Source organism: Tamandua tetradactyla, chromosome 6 (genome assembly GCF_023851605.1).
Source record: "Tamandua tetradactyla isolate mTamTet1 chromosome 6, mTamTet1.pri, whole genome shotgun sequence".
Taxonomy (NCBI): domain Eukaryota; kingdom Metazoa; phylum Chordata; class Mammalia; order Pilosa; family Myrmecophagidae; genus Tamandua; species Tamandua tetradactyla.
The window spans coordinates 150038753-150060566 of NC_135332.1; the positions used below are offsets into that span (position 1 = coordinate 150038753).

The 21814-nt window shown below is 34.3% G+C and overlaps 1 protein-coding gene across 6 annotated transcripts in view; it reads left to right on the plus strand.

Moving 5' to 3' along the window:
* Window positions 1–21814, plus strand: part of ZFPM2 (zinc finger protein, FOG family member 2) — a 476528-nt gene that overhangs the window by 90344 nt on the left and 364370 nt on the right. For 3 of the 6 annotated variants that reach the window (XM_077167457.1, XM_077167458.1, XM_077167459.1), the window contains exons 1-2: window positions 10592–10707; window positions 19256–19316. The exons of 1 other annotated variant lie outside the window; for it this stretch is intronic. Coding sequence is in view for 1 of the 5 variants with exons in the window: in XM_077167455.1 (XP_077023570.1) it covers window positions 10549–10707 (159 nt within the window). In the remaining 4 variants the exon portion in view is untranslated. Of the gene's footprint in view, window positions 1–10548; window positions 10708–19255; window positions 19317–21814 lie in introns of those variants that run through there. 2 more of the 6 variants (XM_077167455.1, XM_077167461.1) reach the window with 2 other exon arrangements.

Genomic DNA, 21814 nt, shown 5'->3' on the forward strand with positions numbered 1-21814 from the left:
AACCCAAACTGAGGGCCAAACTGGAGGCATTCCAGGAGCAGGAGGCCACACCTCTTAAGAAAAATGGAACAGATTTCTGTAGTTGTCCTCGCCTTGACTGTTAGGACATGTGTGTATCAGGGTTAACAATGAAAGTAGGCCATTAGGCTGCTCACCCAAATCTCCAGCCCACACTGGGCTTTGCACTGACCTGATTCTAATAGGGTTGGGGTGAGGGGTGATGAGTGGAAACGGGTGCGACCTGGTCAGCCTGGCTTCCTTCACGCTTCACACTGATTGCCGTCTATTGGTGGGCAGGCTGTGTCTGACAGGGCAGAGTTCTCTTCCTCTCATCAGCTACTCAGAGGGTATCCGCAGATGCTGGGCCCTCAATACAGGAGAATGAAGGAAACACTCGTGCTGTTTGAAGCTTGTGGTCTTCCAGACACACAAAGGGCAGATCATCACTTTTCAAAACTGAGATGCTGTCCCTTAACCTTCCATACTGTAGTCAGACACCTGTGAGGATCTTTTAAGTAAAATGGTTTCCTGGTCAATTGTTTGCATTTTCCTGGATACCTGGAGGAGAATGCAAAAGCAGCCTTTGGGGCCTGGCCTAAAGTGGCTACAAATCTATTTTCTTAGTAGTCAAAAGAATGTTATTTAAGGGCTTCCTGGCCTCTATTGCATTGTTTGAGAATACCTGTAACCATCAGTAAATAAGTAAAACTACACCACCACTTGGCCAGGAATGAGGGCATTGAGTTGGCTAGATGAAAAGTAGTTTGATCTCAGATCACCAGCTGCAGTACATGGAGTCTATTTTGTGTGTGTGTGTGTGTGTGTGTGTGTGTGTGTGCGCTATTTTAAAATCTTTTAATTTGGGGCTCTCATTGGGAATCAGTGTTCTTTTCCTTCATAAATGGAGTTTCTGCATGTATGGCAGCTCTCATCTGATTATCAGTCACACGCTAGGATTCACTTTGAGCTGCTCCTGTTGGCCCTTCTACTCCAGTTAATATAGTGTCCATTATTTCTTTTGTGTTTTACTTGTACCAACCCAGACACAACCTTTAAATTTACTGGAAATCTGTCTCTGGCATTTCACATGAAATGATAACAAAACAAGTAAGAGTAAGTTAGATTTTCAAAATGCAAATGTATTACTTTTCTTTCAAATTAAGTCAGTGCTTATAGGAGAGTCACCCATATGTAAATCACTGTGTGATAATGAGATGTTTTGTGTTTTAAATATATATATTTTGTGATCATACATATAGAATACTATGAAATTATTTTATAGTTTAGCATCTGCCAGGGATTTAATGATGATATTGAGATAACAAGAATCATAGATGTGTTCCCTCCTGTCTCTTCCAGTGATAATGTTGAGAAAGGATTAAAATGAAACAAAACGAAGGAAAAACCAAAAAATATCCCTGGCATCTATTTGTAATCGAGGCATGGAGCCTGTGTTAAAATATGATATATTGAATTAATACTACATGGCAGAGCAAGTATAATTTATACTGTTACAAAGTAGCATCTGTTTAGCTTTTATATTCCAGTAGAGTTGTTCTCAAACATTAACATGTATCAGAATCACGTGCAAGGTTTTTTTTTTTTTAAAAACGCAGATTGCTGGTGTTTCTGAATGAGTAAATGGGAGGGTTGGGGGGGTCTGATAATTTGCCTTTCTAACAGTTCCCAAGTGATGCTGATACTACTCTTCAGGGCCCACATTGAGAACCACTGTTTACTAGTACATTGACTACTTGTAATCAGCCAGTAAAGTTTGGTGTCATTTCAAGAGCAGTTATTTTATTAAGTGGTTTATCAGAAAACTCAATCAATAATTAACCACTCTAATAGGGCAGGGACAGGGAAAGTGTTATTAACATAAAGGATGATAAAAACAAAATTGATTTATTTGAAAACAAGGGAATTAGAGTCAGAGTTTAAGAAAATTCTTTTTAGATATATGTATGTATGCATGTATGTGTATGTATATATGTGTATCTCTCAGCCAAAACCTGACAAAATTATTTCCACTGATTTTTCTTCTTTAAGTGTTTTTACGCAGAATCTTTAGAGTGAATTGCTATTTTTCTTTCATATCCTGCATGCAGTCTTATTCTGGCATATGAGACAAAGAAATACATACTGAGTGTTTTTAAGGGTCATAATTCATTTTTTCCTTATGAAGCTGGTTAAGAAAGTTGGTCATCATAGGCTTTTGTTTAGTATTCATTTGGCTAGTGTTTTCTTTTTGGTGTTGCTATTTTTTTATAGCACATTGTTTTGATTCGCTTTAGAAAAAGAAAAAATATATATATACGTATCCATTCTACAGTGAAAAGACTGCATGTTTTTCCTTTCTTTTTATATCTCTAATCGTTTAGTACATAATTTTAAAAAATGACTTCTCTTTATATTAATTGAACTTTGTTACCTAACCAGGTAGGACATTAGCAACTAGTTTTTCTATATAAACATAAATAATAATTTTGTGGAGTTCAGTTTTTTAGATGAACGTTATAGATGTATTTCTATGGTGCCTTGTAATTTCTTATGAAAATGTATGTATTTTATCCTTATAGAAGTCTATAATGTTATAAATTCTTTGTAAAAAGCAGTAAATTTAATTAATTAATTTAATAAATATTTATCAGCCACTTTTCAAGTATGTGGCTCTATGGATAGGTTCAAATCCTTTCCTTTCTTACACAGAAGTGCCTTAAAAAAATCTCACATACTGTGTTCACATTCTGGGTAAAACTTGATGTTTTTATTGTGACGGCAGTGCTCACTTTTGGGTAAAAATTCCTGCCTGCTTTATCCCACATTCTTGACTGAGCATACTTCGGCAGGTTGAGGGTGGATGGCATGTGCTCTGAATCACTGGAAAAGTTCCATAAATTCACACTGTTAAGTGGAAAAACCTTCCTGCAGCAATATAAATAATAATCATTTAAACTATGCCTCTAGACTTTTAAGAACTGTGCTCTAGTATTCTTTCTCCTTGATTTTGTCTTTATTTCAATTAAATTGAAACGAAAAGTCATTATTTGAATATTAAGTGCCATGGCTAAATGTAAAACACGTACTTGTACCTGGTTACAAATGTGGATTAGATCCAGTTGTAATATAACAGAAGAAATGCACAGTTAGAATTTAAGTATCATATAAGAAGCCTTCCCTGCCCTTCTCATATTTAAATGCATTGTCTTTTTTTTTATAAATCTCATACCTTGTGTTCATAGAATTTGTCTCCTTGGCTAGGTTATACACTCCCTTTGGTCTGGGAACATCCCATCTTGTTCACAGATGTTATCCTAGTGCCTAACATAGTGTCTTCATTTTGGCTTCCTCAAAAAACATTGGTTAAATGAATAAGTAAGGAATGCATGAACAAATGAATAAATGAAAGTCTCATACAGGAAAAAAAAATACGCACAATACCTCTCATCTTGCGCATTTATTACCACTTAGAAGCTTTCTATTGAGATACATCAAAATCATGTACAATATATAGTTTTGCTAATGAATATGCTTTCACATTTCTTTCTGATAGGGTTGCCGTCTTCAGTAAACCAAGAATAGCTTTATGGGGCTTTGGACTGAGACCTGATTACAGAATATTTGAATTTCTGTGCCAACTCTGTCACTAACTTACTGGGTCAATGCAGATGGCATTTGCTAATGAACTGATTTTTTTCAATGCCTGAGTTACTTCCTGAGAGTAAATTAGTCATTAGAGAGTCTAGTTCAAATTTGTCTGTATTTCATCATCTGACATCATTTTTTTCTGTATCAGTGTTTATTCTACTATGTAAGATTAGTTGCTGCTTGCAAGCTTTGCATATGTTCTATATAAAATGGCTGTTTTATTAGCATCATTCAGTTAATTTGAATATTCCAAAAACAAGACACTACAGAAGAAACAAAACAAAACATTTAAATCATTTAGAATGGTTTCAGGTTTATATACCAGACCTGTCAATTCTGTCATCCATAAAATTCTTAGTAGCAAAGATTACTCCATTTTTATAAAATCAGAGACTCAAAAGAAACAATTTGAGTAAAACCTGATGCTCACCTTTTTTTTGTAACAGTGACATATAGTTAAATTGAACTCGCCATTTAAAATTCTCTAATATCTTTTTTATATTAGCATTTCAAAACTCAATTTAAATACTCACAGATCTCTTTTTTTAATAAACTTAACAAAATTCAGGTAATTTACTTCAACTTTCCTGATTAAAGGACAGCAGTTGGTATAGATATATAAAAAAAAGATATACAGCTATGAGCAAAGCCCCAAATCAATTATGTATAAGAAATAACATAACACATGCAAAGAAATTAATCAAAAAGAAGAAGTTCTACTATATGATTCTCTGGTCTGCTACCTGCAGGCAACAAATGTAAATGAAAAAAATCAACATTCTTCTTTCAGATAAGAAAAAAATTAATAAAAATGTTTCCTTCCTACTAGATCCCCCGATGCAACTATTGTTAAAAGTGAGTGACTGCAGGAAGAACTTGGCTGTTTAAAATACTGCCTTTTTAGACTGCAGAAATGAGGTTTCATTCTTGCTGTTAAGCTCAATTACATGAGTTGGTATGGATTTGCACTGTCCAAAGAGCATCCCTCTTCTCTGTCCCTTCTCATTAAGCAGCTCTGTGGGATATGCAAGAGACAAATGTAATAGGAACTGAGTAAGAAGCATTTTGAGGTGTGCCTACAGGGTAATGAGGATTCATAAGGAAGTCTGAGCATAGCAGCTGAAAACTCTAAGAGAGGTGAGAGCAGCAGATTATGCCCCAGATAAAATTAGAAAAAAATACTTATACTTAAAAGATAAAAAGGTTCTTATTCCATAAAGAGATGGTGAGACGGGGGCATTTTTTGTGGGATTCTACTTTTTTTTTTTTTTTTTAGAGTTGGGTTATTTTTTCCATTTTTAATTGAACAAAGAGGGCAAATAAGGTAAGATATGAAAAATCTTTCCTATTAGAGAGGCTTTATATTTTGTGTTTTATGCATAATATCCTGAAATTAAAGAGATAAGAGACAAGCACATATAGTGTCAGGTAACAAGAAATACTAACTTGCATATCAGTCTACTGCCTAATAACACAAGTTTAGAATGAAAAGTTCTAATTTTAATTCCATTTCACCTATCAGCTAAAAGGGAACATATCTCTATATAGTTTCAACTTATTTGTAATTATCCATATTAAATATGAATTAGAATTTGTCTATCCCTGATTTATATTTTTAAATAAATGTTTTGAAACGTAGCATCGCTTGACAAATGTGACTCAATTATTATGCAATAATTCAAGCATGGTATAAGTTATTACTTACATTGTCAGATTTGGATGTTCCCATTTAAAAATATGTATTAAAGAGTTTTACATGCCTTTACATCCCTTTGCTTCTGGGAATCTTTTACAGACAAATTTTTAGAAAAGCACAAAATGGAACTGATAACTTGGTGACAGAGTTTAACATTTCGTTTTCCTTGATGCATTAGGATTTTGAGAAATTTATTCTCTTAGTGTGGATTCTTTGTTCTGTGCATGAGTAAAATGATGTGAAATTTGGGATGGGAGTTTTCATTTTTAATATTAATAATAGTAGTATCTGATATAACAGCAGTCTGAAACACACACTGAGAAGCACTGGAAATATCAAAATATTTGCATGGGTGTTTCTGCGCATACTGTGATGGATTTATTATAATATTTTAATTTAAGTTTCTTCCCACCTGTCAGTTGCAATCAAGGCTGCCCAGTATTCTGAAACAGTCTTATTTTGCTAGGTGGGTCGTCTATGCAGTCTCTAGAATGCTTGGAATATTAATGCATTGAGGAGATGGAATGCTCTCGATAGTTCTAGTATGACAAAGTGTTTGTTGTGTTTTAAACAATAAGCATACAAAACCAAACTAAAATAAGGTATAATAAGTTAATGCAAATGAGTACTTAAGAGAAAGGACCCCTTTTGGGGAACATTCTCTTAGAACCATAGAATCTGACATTTTCTGCCCCTCTTCACCCTTGAAAATGTATATTAATTTCTGTAGGATTTGATTTCTTCTTTAATGTGCCCCTTTTTATGGAGTGCTTTGATTTTATCTTAAAAAAATGATAGCTTGACATCTACATGAAGTTTGTTCTGTTTATAGTGAGGTGCCAAGCTAGAACGTTATTCCTTGAGGCACATATTGAAGGAGACATATTTTTTATTTAATGTTTATTATGTTCATTGTTATCTTTTCTTTCATTTCCTCATCTTATTTAAATCCTCATTCCTCTTAATTCTTATATCTCCCTTCTATTTTTCCCTCAAACTTTCTTTATCTTCTAGCTATGACTTCAGTGTCTATGGGTGAATTTTAGTAATTTCCTTAACCCCTTGAAAACATACGTAATTTTGTGTATTCATCTGTCTGAGGATTATTCCTCTAATTCCTTCCAATTTGTATTTTCATTTCATTCAGGTATTATGCTACCAGTGTGTAGAGAGGGACCACCTAATCTTGAATATGTTGTTTGTCCTTTACCAACTCTAGATCATTGAAATAACCACCAAAGGAAACATTCTCCTGTATACCCACACTTAGGTCAGCTTTCCCATAGAAACTCTGGTTATTAAATAAAACACTTCACTGTGCATGGGACCAGCCATTAGTATTGTCAAGTGTTCTGAATTTGCACAGCCCTTCTTCTTATCTTCAACCTTAACTCTAGATGGCAAAAGTAGCTTTGGCCAATTCAAAATAGTTCCCATATATACTATTGTCTCTTTTCTTTGAAAATGGAAGTACTGTTTTCCACCCACGCAAATCACTAAGCTATCTTATTCATCCAGTATGAAATATGAAAGGTTGCCTATTCATTTATTCTGAGAGACATTTATGGGATTATGGGCATAGCATCCTTGTGCTCATAATTTTAGGATGTGCAGCTAGTTATTAGCATTTTAAAATGAGGTAAATATTTATATTTATAAATATTAGGACTATTAATTCTGGGAAGTGTGTTTGAGTATCTGTCTATCAGAAGCAGTTTAAGAGCTGAAATTCAGATTTCCTCACACTTGCCTGCCAAGTGGCCGCAATCAGAAGTAATTTTCTCCATGAGGGCACATGGAGCTCCGATGTGAGCCTTTTCTGAGTAGATATTATTATTTGTGTCAAATTATGGGTGGTGATTTTTCTGAAGTGGACTTCTGTGCCCACTAATCCATACAGGAGTTTCCTTCATTCCCTCCTTCACTGATGCTGTTAATTGTACTTGTGTCTCCAGTGTCTCATAGCCTTTTAAAATGTTAGTTTATGGCCACCGATTATCTGTAAGGTTTTTCTGTTAAAGAAACTGCAGTATCGAGAGTAGGGTGAGATCTGATCTTAAGCCATAAATACTATGCATTTTAAGAGAAAACTTTTCCCAGAGCTTGATTTGATAGCATGTGAAAAGAAGTGGTTAGTAATTTCACATTTTCAAGTGTAGTAAATTATAATTCAGACACTTGCTTTGGGAGAAATGCAAGTTGGCCATTAAATCACCTTCCTGTGGCCTGTTCTAAATATTGACAATGAGATCTCTTATATTTTGAACAATGCGCTCAAAAAATGGTCTCCTTTCATTTGGGATTTGGTAGTTGTATTTGAAAATAAGTGTTTCTTTTCAGTTACCTGGTTGAAGTTGAAAAATGAGAGGCAACACATAAAATAAAAGTCCCTAGACTATCCCTACAATACTATACTGTCAATTACAATGTTCTCATACATTTCTATAATAGGTTTTAAGTGATATGCATATGTGTGCATGTGTGTATATAGTTACTAAAACATGGCTTGTTTTGTGGTTTGCTAAGCAAAAATTGATGTTTTCTGCTTTTGCAGTCTTTCAGACTTTCACATGAGCTTTTCCATTTAACTTTTAATAAAATTATTTATTTTGAATTTGGTATTATTATATTGAGCCAATTTGTACATCATACAGTATGTAAATAATTATTCATCTATATAGTTTCTTTGATAAAACCTCTGCTAAAAATGTTAGCATCTATGCTCAGAATTTCATTTTTTTAAAAAAGCATTTTTCTTATTAGTTTCATTTTATAATATGTATGCATTCTCTTTATAATGTACAGGGTTTTGTAATTGAAGAGTATCCAGAATTATAAAAAAGAAATTCACTGAATTATGTAAGAGTTATTTAAAATATTTCACAATTAGAACTTTGTGTTGTATTTAGCAAAAAGAGCAAACTTGTCATTTCTGTTAAAACATGTAAGCAGCTCCCTTACAGAGTGATTCAATATGGGTATAACTTAGGTAAATAAATAAATTGTTGTAATCAATTATTTTATTTTTAGTAAACTCTACAAGAAGAGCTTGCTGACCTTTTTTTTAAATTTTGGATAGGGGTGTTAATATTTTTGTTGACTTTCAGTAATCTAAGAAAAAACAGCAAGAGGATTTCTTTTTAATTTTTAAAGACTAGGTCCTTAAGCGTCTATGGATACATAATTATATTAACATGAGCTGTTTTCTGAAGACTTATTGTATTTAGGAATTACCTATTTTTTTTAACAGTGTTTTTGGAAGGATACATTTATAACCCTCAAAGAATGGTCTGCCTAGTAATGTATTTTTTTTAAAGGTATCATAAAACACACACACACACACACATCCTGAGTGTTCATGCCAACTTTTTCATTTATTAGCTTATAACCTTATTATGGTTAACTAACCTCCTGAGCTTTGCTTTCCCTATCTACAAAATAAAAATAGTGATAACTTCCATGCTTACCTCACAGGGGTATTTTAAAGAGCATGTAAGAAAATTCTTTGAGCCTCGTACATGTACAAGTGAGACAGTTTCGTGTCTTCTTTTAACTAAACCAGTTATTATCATTAAAGTTGCAGAAAAAAATAAAAAATGAGGAAATATTCTATCATGTTCCTCATTAGACTCAGAATTAATAATTACAGTTCTGAAATCAGCATTAGAAAAATACTTTAAGTAGTATAATTTTTTACATTCCTATTTTATAGATTCCTTGCAAGTTTTGCTATTTGAGATAATTGTTTTAAAGGTGAAAGATTATAAATCTTAAACTTGAAATAATTACTAAGAATGAAACTAATATGAGATCCATGACTTTTGACTGTGGTATCTGCAAAAATGGAGTCCATGATTCTTTTAACCCTCCACCTTGAGTATAGAGACTGTGTAAGAAAACATTACCAGAGTTCTTGGAATAGGGTTTCCTTTCCTCAACATTTGTGACTTTGAAGAAAAAAAAAGGAAAAAATAAATTTTAGAAAGGACAAAGAGCTGGTTAAGAAAATTTTTCTCGGATGTCCCTTAATTTAAATTCATGCAACTGCTTCTGTCAGTGCAAATGTGCCATATGAATCCAGTCCTTTGGAAACTTGCTTTTTGGGAAAACACCAGCTATACATACATACAAATTGTAATGTATGCAGTATTTAAAATTATGTATAGGATTACTCCTTTGGCCCTGGAAATTTCCGAGCGCATATATAAGAAGTAAGGAAGCTGGCCTTAGCCGTTAAGTGTTGAGCTTGTCTGATGAGACTGCTGACATGAGTGACAATTAGTACAAATTACCATAATTGTGTTCTTTGGATAAAATGCCACATTACATCTTTAGGAGCAAATGCAGGCTCCTACTTAGCAAAATGAGCCAGATACTTTGATTCTATAGAGACAGTCAGAAATTCACAATCCGTCGTGTGGTTTTCCCGTGTAGTCCACTTCAGATCCATCTGAACAACTCCAGCCCTCCCTTTCCTTTCAGTAAAATAGGTCCATTAATGTAGTGCACCTCACTCTCATTCACTGTAAGGGAGTTGTATTTTTATTACTGAAAAAGTATCACATAAATACAAATTACATTTTTTCATTAGAAAACTACTTTTCATTTCAGAAAAAAATTCAATTAATTATGAATAGGGTTATGCTTTCATCAGGGAGAGAAATATGTAATTTTTTCTTCAAGCCTCAAACACATATAATGAAATCTTTTCTCAGACTCCACTCTTAAGATGGATTTTTTAAAAGTATAGACTTTATTAAAATCTCAGTTCAATTAAAATGCATTCAATTACTTTAAATCTTTATTAAAATCTCAGGTAAAATTGTACAACGGTGTAAAAGAGACTTGTACTCTTTACCAGGCAGTTAATTCTTACAAATGAACATAAAGTGCACAGTTTTGCTCTTCAGGAAGGAATAAGAAATAAGTTTGGGGCTTGGGGGTGGCGGTGGGGTGGACTTGGAGATAGATGCTTCCCTCTATGTTAGCCCCTGGCTTCCTTCCACCTCTCACGGTAGGTCGGTGTTTCTTGCGAACACGAATGTGGCATTATCTGGTGTGAGTGCCTTTAGTGGTACTACTTGGCCTCTTTCTAGGAGAACGCAGAACCCTTCTCACCTTAATGGGAGAAACCCCATTTAAGGGTTGTAGTTCACTGTCTCCTTTGGATGTTTTCGGTACAGTGTCCCTGATTCTCTTTCAAGGGCCACTTGAAGATGCCATTGAAGAGGAAGGAGAAGACTGTCCACCAGAGGAAACAGACGCCAGCTCCAAAGGGGACTTTCCATTGGAGGAAAACTTCTCCGCAGAATTTGGCCCTGAAAATCTGAGCTGTGAAGAAGTGGAATACTTTTGTAGCAAAGGTAATCATTAATGGTTGGATGAAATATGTGAATCCCTTTCCTCAGATGTCAAGTGTAAAATATGCACTCATAGGGCGGAATGAAAGTGCTCAAAGTACTGACACACAATTCAGCCATCCAAAAATATGTGCAGAACTGCTTCTTGCTTTATTAGAGGAGTTGTGGGTTTACAGACCAATCGTGGATAAAATGCAGAGTTCCAATATATGACTCCATCACGGACACCTTGCATTGCTGCAGAAAGTTTGCTATAGTTGATGATAGCACATTTTTATAATTGTACTATTAACTGAAGTCCATGGTTTAACTTAAGATTCACTGTTTGTGTAGTTCCATGGATGTTTTATTTTCTTTTTATTCCATGCCAACTATGCAATCTAACAGTTCCCATTTTGATCATATTCAGATACGTATTTCAGTTCTGTTAATTGTGATCACAGTTTTGTTCTACCCTCACCACCATCCATTACCAAAACATTTCCATCAATCCAAATCAGATTTTAGGCTTAACTTTCCATTCCTTATCTCCACCCTGTCCCTTGGTAACCTATACTCTATATTCTGACTCTATGAGTTTGCTTATTCTAATTATTTCAAATCAGTGAGACCATACAATACTTGTACTTTTCTGTCTGGCTTGTTTCATTCAATATGATGTCTTCACGGTTCATCCATAATGCCACCTGAATTCTTACTGCATTCCTTTTTATGGCCGAATAATATTCCATTTTATGGCTGTACCACATATTATCCCTTCTTCAGTTGATGGACACTTGGGTCACTTTCTTCTTTTGGCAATTGTTAATAATACTGCTATGGACATAGGTTTGCAGTTATCTGCTCAAGTTCCTGCTTTCAGTTCTTTGGGTTATATACCCAGTAGTGGTATTGCCATGTCATATGGTAATTCTATATTTAGCTTTTTGAGGAATCACCAAATCATCTTCCGCAGCAGCTGTACTACTTTACATTGCCCCCAGCAATGAATGAGTGTTCCAAGTTCTCTACACCCTCTCCAGCACCTGATATTTTCCATTTTTTAAAATAGCAGCCATTCTAATGGGTGTGAAATGGTATCTCATATTTTGATTTGCGTTTCCTTGATGGCTAATGATGTTGAGCATCTTTTCATGTGCTTTTGGCCATTTGTGTATCTTCTTTGGAGAGATGTCTGTTAAAGTCTTTTGCCAATCACGTGAAAAATAATGCGGGGCCCTTAGGAACTAAGAAAAAGTATTGAATCCTAATTGTTAAGAATGTTAGAGGATATTACTAGCTTTATTTAAATGTGTCTATGGCTAAGCTAACAAAGATATCCATTTTTGGTGGTTCTAAGTGTATTGTTTGTTTTCTTAAAAAAATTTGAAACAAAAAAAGAGTACTTGAATATTTAGAGGATATTATTTGAACAGTTGGACATATTTTTAAAAAAATTAAATAAAACTCCAAAATATTTGATATGTGCGTTATATAGATATGATAAATAATATATAATTAATATATAATGTTATATGTGATACATGCCATATATATTGTAAGATAATTCTTTAATGCTGAGTTTGAAATTAGAAAGTCATAATGGTAGAAAATAAATTTTATTTTCAAATAATTTTTTTCAGGATATATCCTAATATTAATATTTCAAATTACTGGGGCCTTATTCAATAGGCAGAAAGTTTCTTTTTTTTTTTTTTTTAACATGGGCAGGCACTGGGAATCGAACCCGGGTCCTCTGGCATGGCAGTCGAGCATTCTTGCCAGCTGAGCCACTGTGGCCCGCCTGAGTTTCATTATTTTAATCTCATAGAATGTGTACCAGGGAATGCCAGCTGAAGTCAGGAGAAACTGGTTTGGAAGAGAAGACTCTGAGAAATATTGCATCCCCTTGAGGTCATGTAAAGAATGCCATCCATTTTCCACTTTTATGGATTAGCTGCAATGGAAGAGAAAAGTTTTTCTCTGAATAAGTAGAAACTAATTTTTCTATAGAAATTCACATATTAGTTTCAGTGACACACAATTACGTTTTCTTGCCAGTTGTGGGGAGGGAGATAGACTAGCCATTGAAGGAGTAAAAATATTGAAATGTTTAACAATGCCAGTGTCATAATTGAAAAAGCATGTCAGAAATATTCCTTTGAAGACAAATATTTTTTACTTGGGTTCCTTGATGAAACATGCCTTTTGCACACATTTTAAATAATTTCTGAGAACTTAAAATTGTCAGTATGCACAGGAAAAGGAATCGGGTTGTTTTACAAGGTTCTTCATCTTTAGTTCCAAATTCTAGCAATAATTTGTTGCTTTAGTGAGTTCCAGGTATAAAAAATTTGAACATCGATTGCTTTTTCTTACCAAACAAAGGATGGTTAGTTTAAAATCTCAAATCGCAAAAATATGGCTAGAAATTCTGAGTTTTCCAAAGTATTTTGACACATTTCCAGGGAAGAGCACTGAATGAGACACACCTGGCTACTATGTATCTTCATTCATATTTGGCAACTATCTTTTATATAAAAGCAATAATATACTATTGTAACTTTCCTTTCAAAAAAGAAAAAAAATAACAAACTTTCTACTCTGTGTATCTATGAAAACTTATCATAGATAAATGTTTCCACATCCTTTTGAAATTGAGCATCTATATTACACAAAATATTTTCAAAGCTAGGAATGACTGTTATTGTAATGCCTTCCTCAATTTGACACTATTATCTATTTCCTTGTTGTTAAAGGGCAGGCTCTCTTACAAGTCACAAATTATTTATTGATATTTATATTAGTTAAATTGCCAGTCATTATAAAATCTGATTAAATATTGACCAAATAACTCCCATAAAATAGGTTTTCACACATAGAAATGTCAAAAATGTTACCATTCTGTTAGCTTTAAATTATAAAATTATGAATCATATGATACTAAAATATACATAGTTACTATTGAAAGTAGAAAATAACAGTTTTTGTAAACCTTTGTTACAATGGCAGACTTAAACCTTGAAGCCTACGGTTCTTTTGGGGCTCTCTGTGTTACTTTTTATTGCTTTGGATTAGTTCCATAGTTGCACATTTCATTTCCCTATTTTAATCCTTGAAATGAAATAAGCTATATATATATATATATAAAGATACTATTTTAAATTTGCTTTGAGATCTAGATTTTAACATTTTTAGAAAAATATAAAAAGCAGTACTTTCAATTTATAACATCCTTTTTGTACAGTGAGTTTCGATCATTTGGCATCATGCCTTACAGTATCTCTGAGAGGAAGGAAACAAGCAAGAATTATTTCCTTGAATTTACAGATGACGAAGACATCAAGCCTGGGTCCATAAGTGCTACACATTTCCTGTGTACTGAATTATTTGCTCCAATGACTTTTTCTGTCTTTCTTTTGGTTTATATATTAAGCATGGGAGTATGTCAATGCATGCCTAGAACTAAGCACACCAATATAAATTGAAATATAGGTGGTCTGAAAAATAGCTGGTTGGTGGAAGTTATATCACTGCTGGCAGGTGGAAAATCTTTTATATATTAGCAATTCTTGGATAAACTAAGAGACAATCGGTTTCATGGTGGGGTTGGCGTGCAGTGATTCTAAAACTGGTTTATTATGATTGGTTATGTGGAATAGTGTTTCCTCACTGACATATTCAGGACTGTTAATGGCTGAAGTGAAATAAACATGTTTTGGGATACATTCCAGGAGAATGTCACAGGATATGTGGACAGGAAGAAAAGTGTCAGATGACTGTCATTGTAGGGTAGTATAATGTACTATTTTAAAAATATCTCTAAAGCCATTAACAGTGAGCTTTGTGTAACAATAGTACTTACCTAGAAGCTGTTTTCTGATGACATTAGCCCTAAACATAGGCTGAATGGGAAAATAAGGCCATCAAAGTTGATTTTAGAAAACAAAAAATTCAGCACACACACACACCTTACTTCTAGTCCTAGTATCCAGAAATGGGTGAAGTGCTTACCCTACAGAGATGAAATAAAGTAAGGACTGTTCAGTCTGGAAAGGATAAGGTGAAAGGTGGAGCATGTGGGAAATCCATAAATTAAGGAAACTGATATAATGTTAACAGTGGAAATTCTCACCATACTCAAGTTGATCTTGGTAGAAACCTTTAAAATAGAAAAATGTAAAGCATGTTAAAAGTAATAGAGTAGGATGGGCCACATTGGCTCAGTGGCAGAGAACTCACCTGCCATGCTGGAGACCCAGGTTCAATTCCTGGTGCCTGACCATGTAAAAAAGAAAAAAAAGTAATAGGGTAAAAGCTGGTTTATCCAGGCTTGGATTTAACTCTATACCCAGAAGTAGCTAATACCAAACCAAAAGCAAGCAAAATAATGTCCTTAAATGGCTTGGCAGAAGTTTTCAGATCTGTTCATTAGATGAAATTCAACTCAATCCGTATATTAAGCATCTGCTACATGCCCCTCATTTTCAATTTTGGGGAAACAGCCATGGACAAAAGTTAATCCCCACTTATGGTAGGAGGAGAGAGAGAGAGACGATAATCACCAGACTCACAATGTTTAAAATTTCAGGTGATGTTAAGCAGTGTGAAGGAAAATGAAAAGATGATGTATCTTTTGTGTGTGAGTGGGTGCTCACTGCAAGCATGCCGTATGTTTTAAAGCATGATCAGAGATGGTGACCTTTATTTAAGCAGAGGCTTGAGGGGAGGAGTGAACTTTCAATACTGAGAGTCAAGTCTGCAGTCTTCAGTAGGCGGGTTTTGCAGGAAGCCAGAAGAGGACAGCAGAGAGCTGGGGAGCAGGAAAGGGGGAACCATACCTGTGGGGCTCTTGGAACTGAAGCCTTAGAGATCAGGATGATGAAGAAAAACTGCTGTCAATAACCACAGAGGAGAGTGGGCTATAACTGGGAGAAGAGGCATGATCCTGACATGTATATGCCTGGAGAAGAAGGGAGACCTGCAGAAAGTAAAGGTGGAAGCGGGGAAATTGAAGCAGGTAAATTGGGAAAGCTGTCAGGAGATGCAGCTAATAAACCCAATCAGGAACTTCCCTTTAGCTAAGGGCTTGATGAGATTCCATCTATAGCTCATTATTGTAGTTTCCAGAACAGCAATTTGAGGATGTTTTAAGATGCTATTAGTCATTTTGTTCCCTTCTGCAATGCCAAGGTAGGGTGTGTGTCTTCTGCATCTTTCTAAGTCCTTGAATCAGGAAGATAAAGTATAAGGAGCCATAGAATCAGAACTAGTTACATCACAGTGCTTAAATAGTTTTTGCTAATTGGTCTCCAAACTCATAGAAATGTCTTCTCCCCCTCCCTCTCTCATCCTTTCCCTTCTCTCTGTCTTCCTTCCTTTCTTTGAGTCTGTATGTTTTGTAGCTATGTTAAAAGATGAGAAATAACTGAGGAAATGCCATATTTCTCCTTAGAATGGAACAAACCCATGCCTAGGTTATTGGCATGTATCCTCATGTCCCAACCCACTGTTAAAAACAGAATATTATCACCAAAACTGTTATCAAGATCCAGAATACCAAGAAGGAAAAAAAAATGCAGATTTTGATAGTAGGATTAGTAGCTGCTTGTTTTTCATTTGATCCAGTGTCAAACATCCATGCTATGTTGTTTCCTGTTTTCTTCTTTGTATTTGATTTATGGTTTCATAAACCCTTTCAATCAATATGGTTGCTTTCCTCTTTGGTTATGTCTTTAATGGTATGATTTTACCTCTTCTGATGCTGGGGCAACTGGCATCAGAATCTGCATAAGGCAGCTCTACCTTAATCTCTTCAATAAGGAAGGAGATCTGTTCAGACAAATTTGCCCCCCCCCCCTTTTTTTTCTTAACAGTATTAAGAAGCTCAGCTCTTTAAATTCTTGCATATAACATTGACATTTCCAGGGTGTGTTTGGACCAGGGAGTTCAAAGAGAAGGAATAAAAAGGAAAAGCCAATATGACTTTGTTTTTTACCTTGCTAGAGGACCTGTTTGTGCAAATCGCCTATAAGCTTATTGACCTGAATCTTTGACTCCTTGTTTTCTCTGGATTTGGCTGGAGTGGAGACACTGATGGAGCACTGATAAGGGCTGATTGAACAGCCCCCAGCTTTGCTTGGCACAGACCTCCCTTTCCTTCTCCACCACCTCCCCCTCCCTCTACATGACATTATTGTTCCTTGGCAAACTCTCCTCTTGCCTGGATCCGATACTTCCTTTTTTAAAAATTTATTTTAAAACCATTAAATTTTTCTTATATAAGGCAACCAATCATAAAAACTGGAAAACAATTCTTTCTAGAGAAAGAAATAAAAGCTATAACAGTGTCCTTCTTGTATTTTCATCTCATGAGACAGAAAAAAAAACACAAAAGAAACTAACTTATGATATCGTGGTGTCACTATTTTATAGTCATCTTAAAATCCCAAAACTTAGCTTTTGCTTGGATTCGGATTGATTTTCTTTTTACACTACAATTGCTGGGAAATGATGGTGTATTTGAAGGAATTGGTTCTTATAGGAGAGTCAGCATTTTTCTGGTTATTATGGAACTTGAGTGTGTACGAATTGTGTCCATGACTCAGTGTTCCGTATCTAAAGGGCAGATAAAACTCCGTCTCCCTACCCCATATCTGATCCCAATTATATCATCATAACAGTTCTCTGATTTCAACAAAATTAAAATGATTGATTTTATACAGTGTATGAAGTGATTTGTGATGATGCCATTTATACCATAGCATCATGAATAATATGACTATATAGATTCCATTTTTGCATGAGCCAAGCTAAAGTTGTTGCTTCCTATAAGCTGATCATTAACAAATTTAAAATCTGCTAAAGATATATTTTAAAACCTATTAAAATGTGATAAATATGTAGTTTATCTAATTCTGTTATGGTTTTGAAATATACATATATTTGAAACCTGTTAAAGCTTGATAAAGTAGGTAGTTTATCTAATTCTGTTATGATTTCTGCAATAATCACATATTGTATAAAGTATATTCCATTCTGCTTTTACCTGCATATAGAAGGTGCCAAAGGATTTGCCTACATTTTATTCATATTCTTATTTTATATCAGCATCATTGTTGTCAATGGTAAAAGTTAGAAATTAATATAAAACTAGATTTTACCACCTAGAAGAACTGCCTTTTTGATTTTATGTCTAAGGGTTTTGAAAATGCAAGAACATTTTTGACATGTAAGCTTTAATATAGGTTTGTTATTTCCTCTACAATGTTGAAAGTCAGGAGAAGAGTTAAAATTTATTTAACATCCTGTATCCGGTTATTTTATTTCTATGAATCTGAGCAGCTAGATATTAGGAAACATCTACATTACTGGTGGAATTTTTAACTTTTAATTTAGATATTTGATCAATCATTAATTTTACATGAGTGATATAAAGGAAAACTACTTATTTTAAGCCCTTTTATTGTTACATTATCCCAGTGATGTTTAGGATTGAATGAAGAGCTTATGTATCTTAAAGGAAGTACTTTTGATAATATCTATAATTATATAAAGATTCTTTAAATTAATAGAGGTTTCATTTGCAGTCTGCTCAAATTTAAAAGTAATATATAATGATTCATACAGATCTGTTATCATGTTTGCCAATCATTTACATATACTAACTCTTAATTTATACTTATATTTGGAGGAAAATGAAAAATATGAATAAAACATCAGAAAAGCCTGGGGAGTTAATTTATTTTAATTATATGGAATTGATGTAGTTGAGAACCCTGAATCTATGATTTGAGATAAAATGTTGCCATTCTAGAGAAGCTGATTTCTTGGAAGTAGCCAGGTCTCCTCTACTTTTTATCCCTGAACAGTACAATTGATTAAAGATATTTTCTCGGTTCTGCACTAATATATTTTAGGTGTAATCAAATAAAATTTTGAAAACCCTTTGTATCTTAATGTAAAATTCTTATTTTTTTTAGGATATAAAATTTCTCACAATATTTTTGTTGTTATTTGAGAAGCAACAGGCAGTATTGAAGCATTTCCCCATCCATTTCCTGTCAGGATAATCTTTATCTCTGGTAGGCCTAAGCGTAGTACTGTAGAAAGCTGTGGTACAATAAATTTAATTATAGTAATGAAATCTGTCACTTTTTTGTAGTTCTTAAAAGGTCAAGTAAAAATAACTGAATGTGTTACATCAGTGAAGTAAATACTGATAACAAATGCAAATTGCTGTTTCAACTTCTTATTGTAGTTCACTGAGATTCCAAGAGATTGGCATTGAGACTACGTACCAATTATAATAATTATAATAATGATAATAACAACCTTCACTTGCTAACCGTTCCTGAAAGTCAGACATCTTTACTGTATATGTAGCACCTCTAATCAGCTAACCGTCCTGTAGGGTAGATGTTATTCTCCTGTGGCTTTCAGAGGTTCGGTCATTTGGCCAAATTCACAAAATTACTAAACGTTAATACTAAATTAAAAAGTGGGTTATTGCTACTTAATAAAAATGAACTAATTTTGTTTTCTGATGCCCATTATCATGTAATTCTTGTAGAAGGCGTTGAACAAATCTGAAGAAGAATGGATATATGAAGTATAAAACTCACTTTACCAAGGTATTTTAACCCAATGTTTACTAATATACACTTACTAAACATGATATATCAGTCAAGAATAAGGACACACACAAAACCAAATATAAACAAGAAGGCTGTGAAAATAAATTAATTTTGTGATGGACTTAAAATGTATTTTTTTGGTACCACCTTAAAGACTCTTTGTCAAATAAACTGGTTTGCAAAAAGTACAGTTGACATTTTGATATAATGGGAGGGCTATATTGAAAGCTCTTTGGAGTCATTATACTAATTGGATGATTATGTTACCTTGTTTTGATGGTATGAAATAAGCCACAATTTCTCACTGCCTATTTCTTAAGAAGTTGTTTTTGGGTAATTCAAAATAGTGGGGCACACAAAAGTGTGTATGCTTGGGCAGAAGCCAGAAATAAATGACAAGAATGTTTACAAATCCATTAAAACTATTTGGATAGAAATTTCATCCCATTTAGAAATGTTTGCAAAGTGAACTCTTTAAAACAGCTTGACCTTAACGCAGAATAAGACCAAATAAAAGCGGAGAAAGGAAGGAAGGAAGAGGGGAAGAGGGTATTGTTTGCAGGAAAAGCTCTGGGCACTGTGAAAACTTTTTACTTTTCTGAAGGAAATGCAGCAGAGCAGATGGTCAGAGTGGAAGTGAGATAAACATAAGAACTGGAAAAGTAAGCAATACATTCTAACAGGTTCTGTATCAAAGATCTGGAAAAGTAGAAAGATTAGACAAGGAGTTGTTCTGAAACTTGGCAGTGGCTATATCTTACCAAGTTGTATGCACATAGCAGAGATGGAAAGTGGAATTGCACAGACAGTAGGCTGCGATTATATTTTTCTGACAGTGAGAAGGGAAGGTTTCTTTAAGGATTATTTTTAAAGATATAGATTTATCAAGATAGAAATCTGCACTATGAATATATACAACCACTTTGCTCTCATGCATTCTTAACAATGGAATTTGACATAATTTCCATTGTTCACCACAGAATTTGCACAAGATTTGATGCTGGGTCTTTTGATGGGCTGTGTCTTTTTTTTTCAATGCAAATTATGGTCCAGTCTAGTTAAACAACACTAATAAACTCTCTGCTACTGTTGCTGGTTGTGTAAGCATGAGTACATGTGAGTGCACGTGAATGACCACAGATATAGAGGCAGAAAGGAATATATGAAAGATGCTCACATTTCTTAAAGTTACAATGATCTATTAATAGAAGCAAAATGCACACACAAGTAAGACAAGGGAATAGATATGAGGGGTAGATACTGTTGAGTTTAGGCTAATTAAGGAAGCAATGTGTTCATTTTCAAGCTTCTTCCTTTCTGTAACTTGCATCTTTCTCGTTTGGAAATTATTTACTCGTATGTGTGCACCTCGTTTAAACTTCGTATCCTGTGCTGCTATATCCTCTTCTAGGGTCTGACTAGTAAAGGGAATACCAAAATACAGGAACTCATTACAAGAAACCAGGATTCTATAAAAATATTGAGTGGTACTAGAAAGAGAGCGGACAGGGAAAATAGCCTGTGTCCCAAGGAAAACCTGATTTAGAAAAGAATGATTTGTTTTCTCTGTAATAATACTGGCAGATATGTTGGGAACAATGTTTATAACTGTTAGATGGCTCTTAAAATTTCAGATCATTAATAAAAGAAATGGATTTTGATAAATTATATATAATGCTTGTTATCTTAAGATTTAACATTGGCAAATAAATATTAGATCCACTCATTCACCATTTTAGTTTATTTAGCAGTTGTTTAATTTGATATTTGCACATCCGGAACAGCTTTATGTAGTGTTTGACAATTCCTAAACAAACAATTCAAAATTGTTGAATACTAGATGTTGCTTCAGAATGCTAAGGCTGGTTTGGCCAATGGTTTATCAACACCCTAGGAATTTGGGCAGTATTATTTATATGAGCAGAAAGGTCGTTTTGACACTTACAGGGTTTATTACCCACAGGCCGATTTTCTGGGAGGTTAATGAAATTTAACCTTCAGAACCTCTCACTTGTTCAGGCACCTTCGGGGCCCTACACGTGCTTTTATAATCATAACTCTGTGTTCTTAGAGTTGTCTAAGTTGGCTAAGCTTCAAGCTTCACAAAGCCTGAATCTAACCTACAGTAGGTGTGGGTAATCTAGTAGAATACAGGATGATCAAGAATGCTGTTTGATTTCACCATCCCAATTTGTTGGGTAATTTTGACTATGATTGCGAAAGTGTCTTTATGTTTATAGTAGATATCTGCATTCCAAGTCTATTATCATTGTACGATAAGTTTCTTTGAGCGTAAAGAAACCACAGATGAAAAGTCTGATTTGTGAAAGCACCATGTTAAGGATTGGAGCAGAATGGGGAAAGAATTCCCTCACAGCTCTGAAAACCTGGAAGATGCTGTGGGTATGGTCCACGTTTGCCGTGTGTTATCCCCAGGGATCAAGGACCTTTTGCCGACACTGGGGGGAAATACTGTGGGGATACCTTTCCCTGGG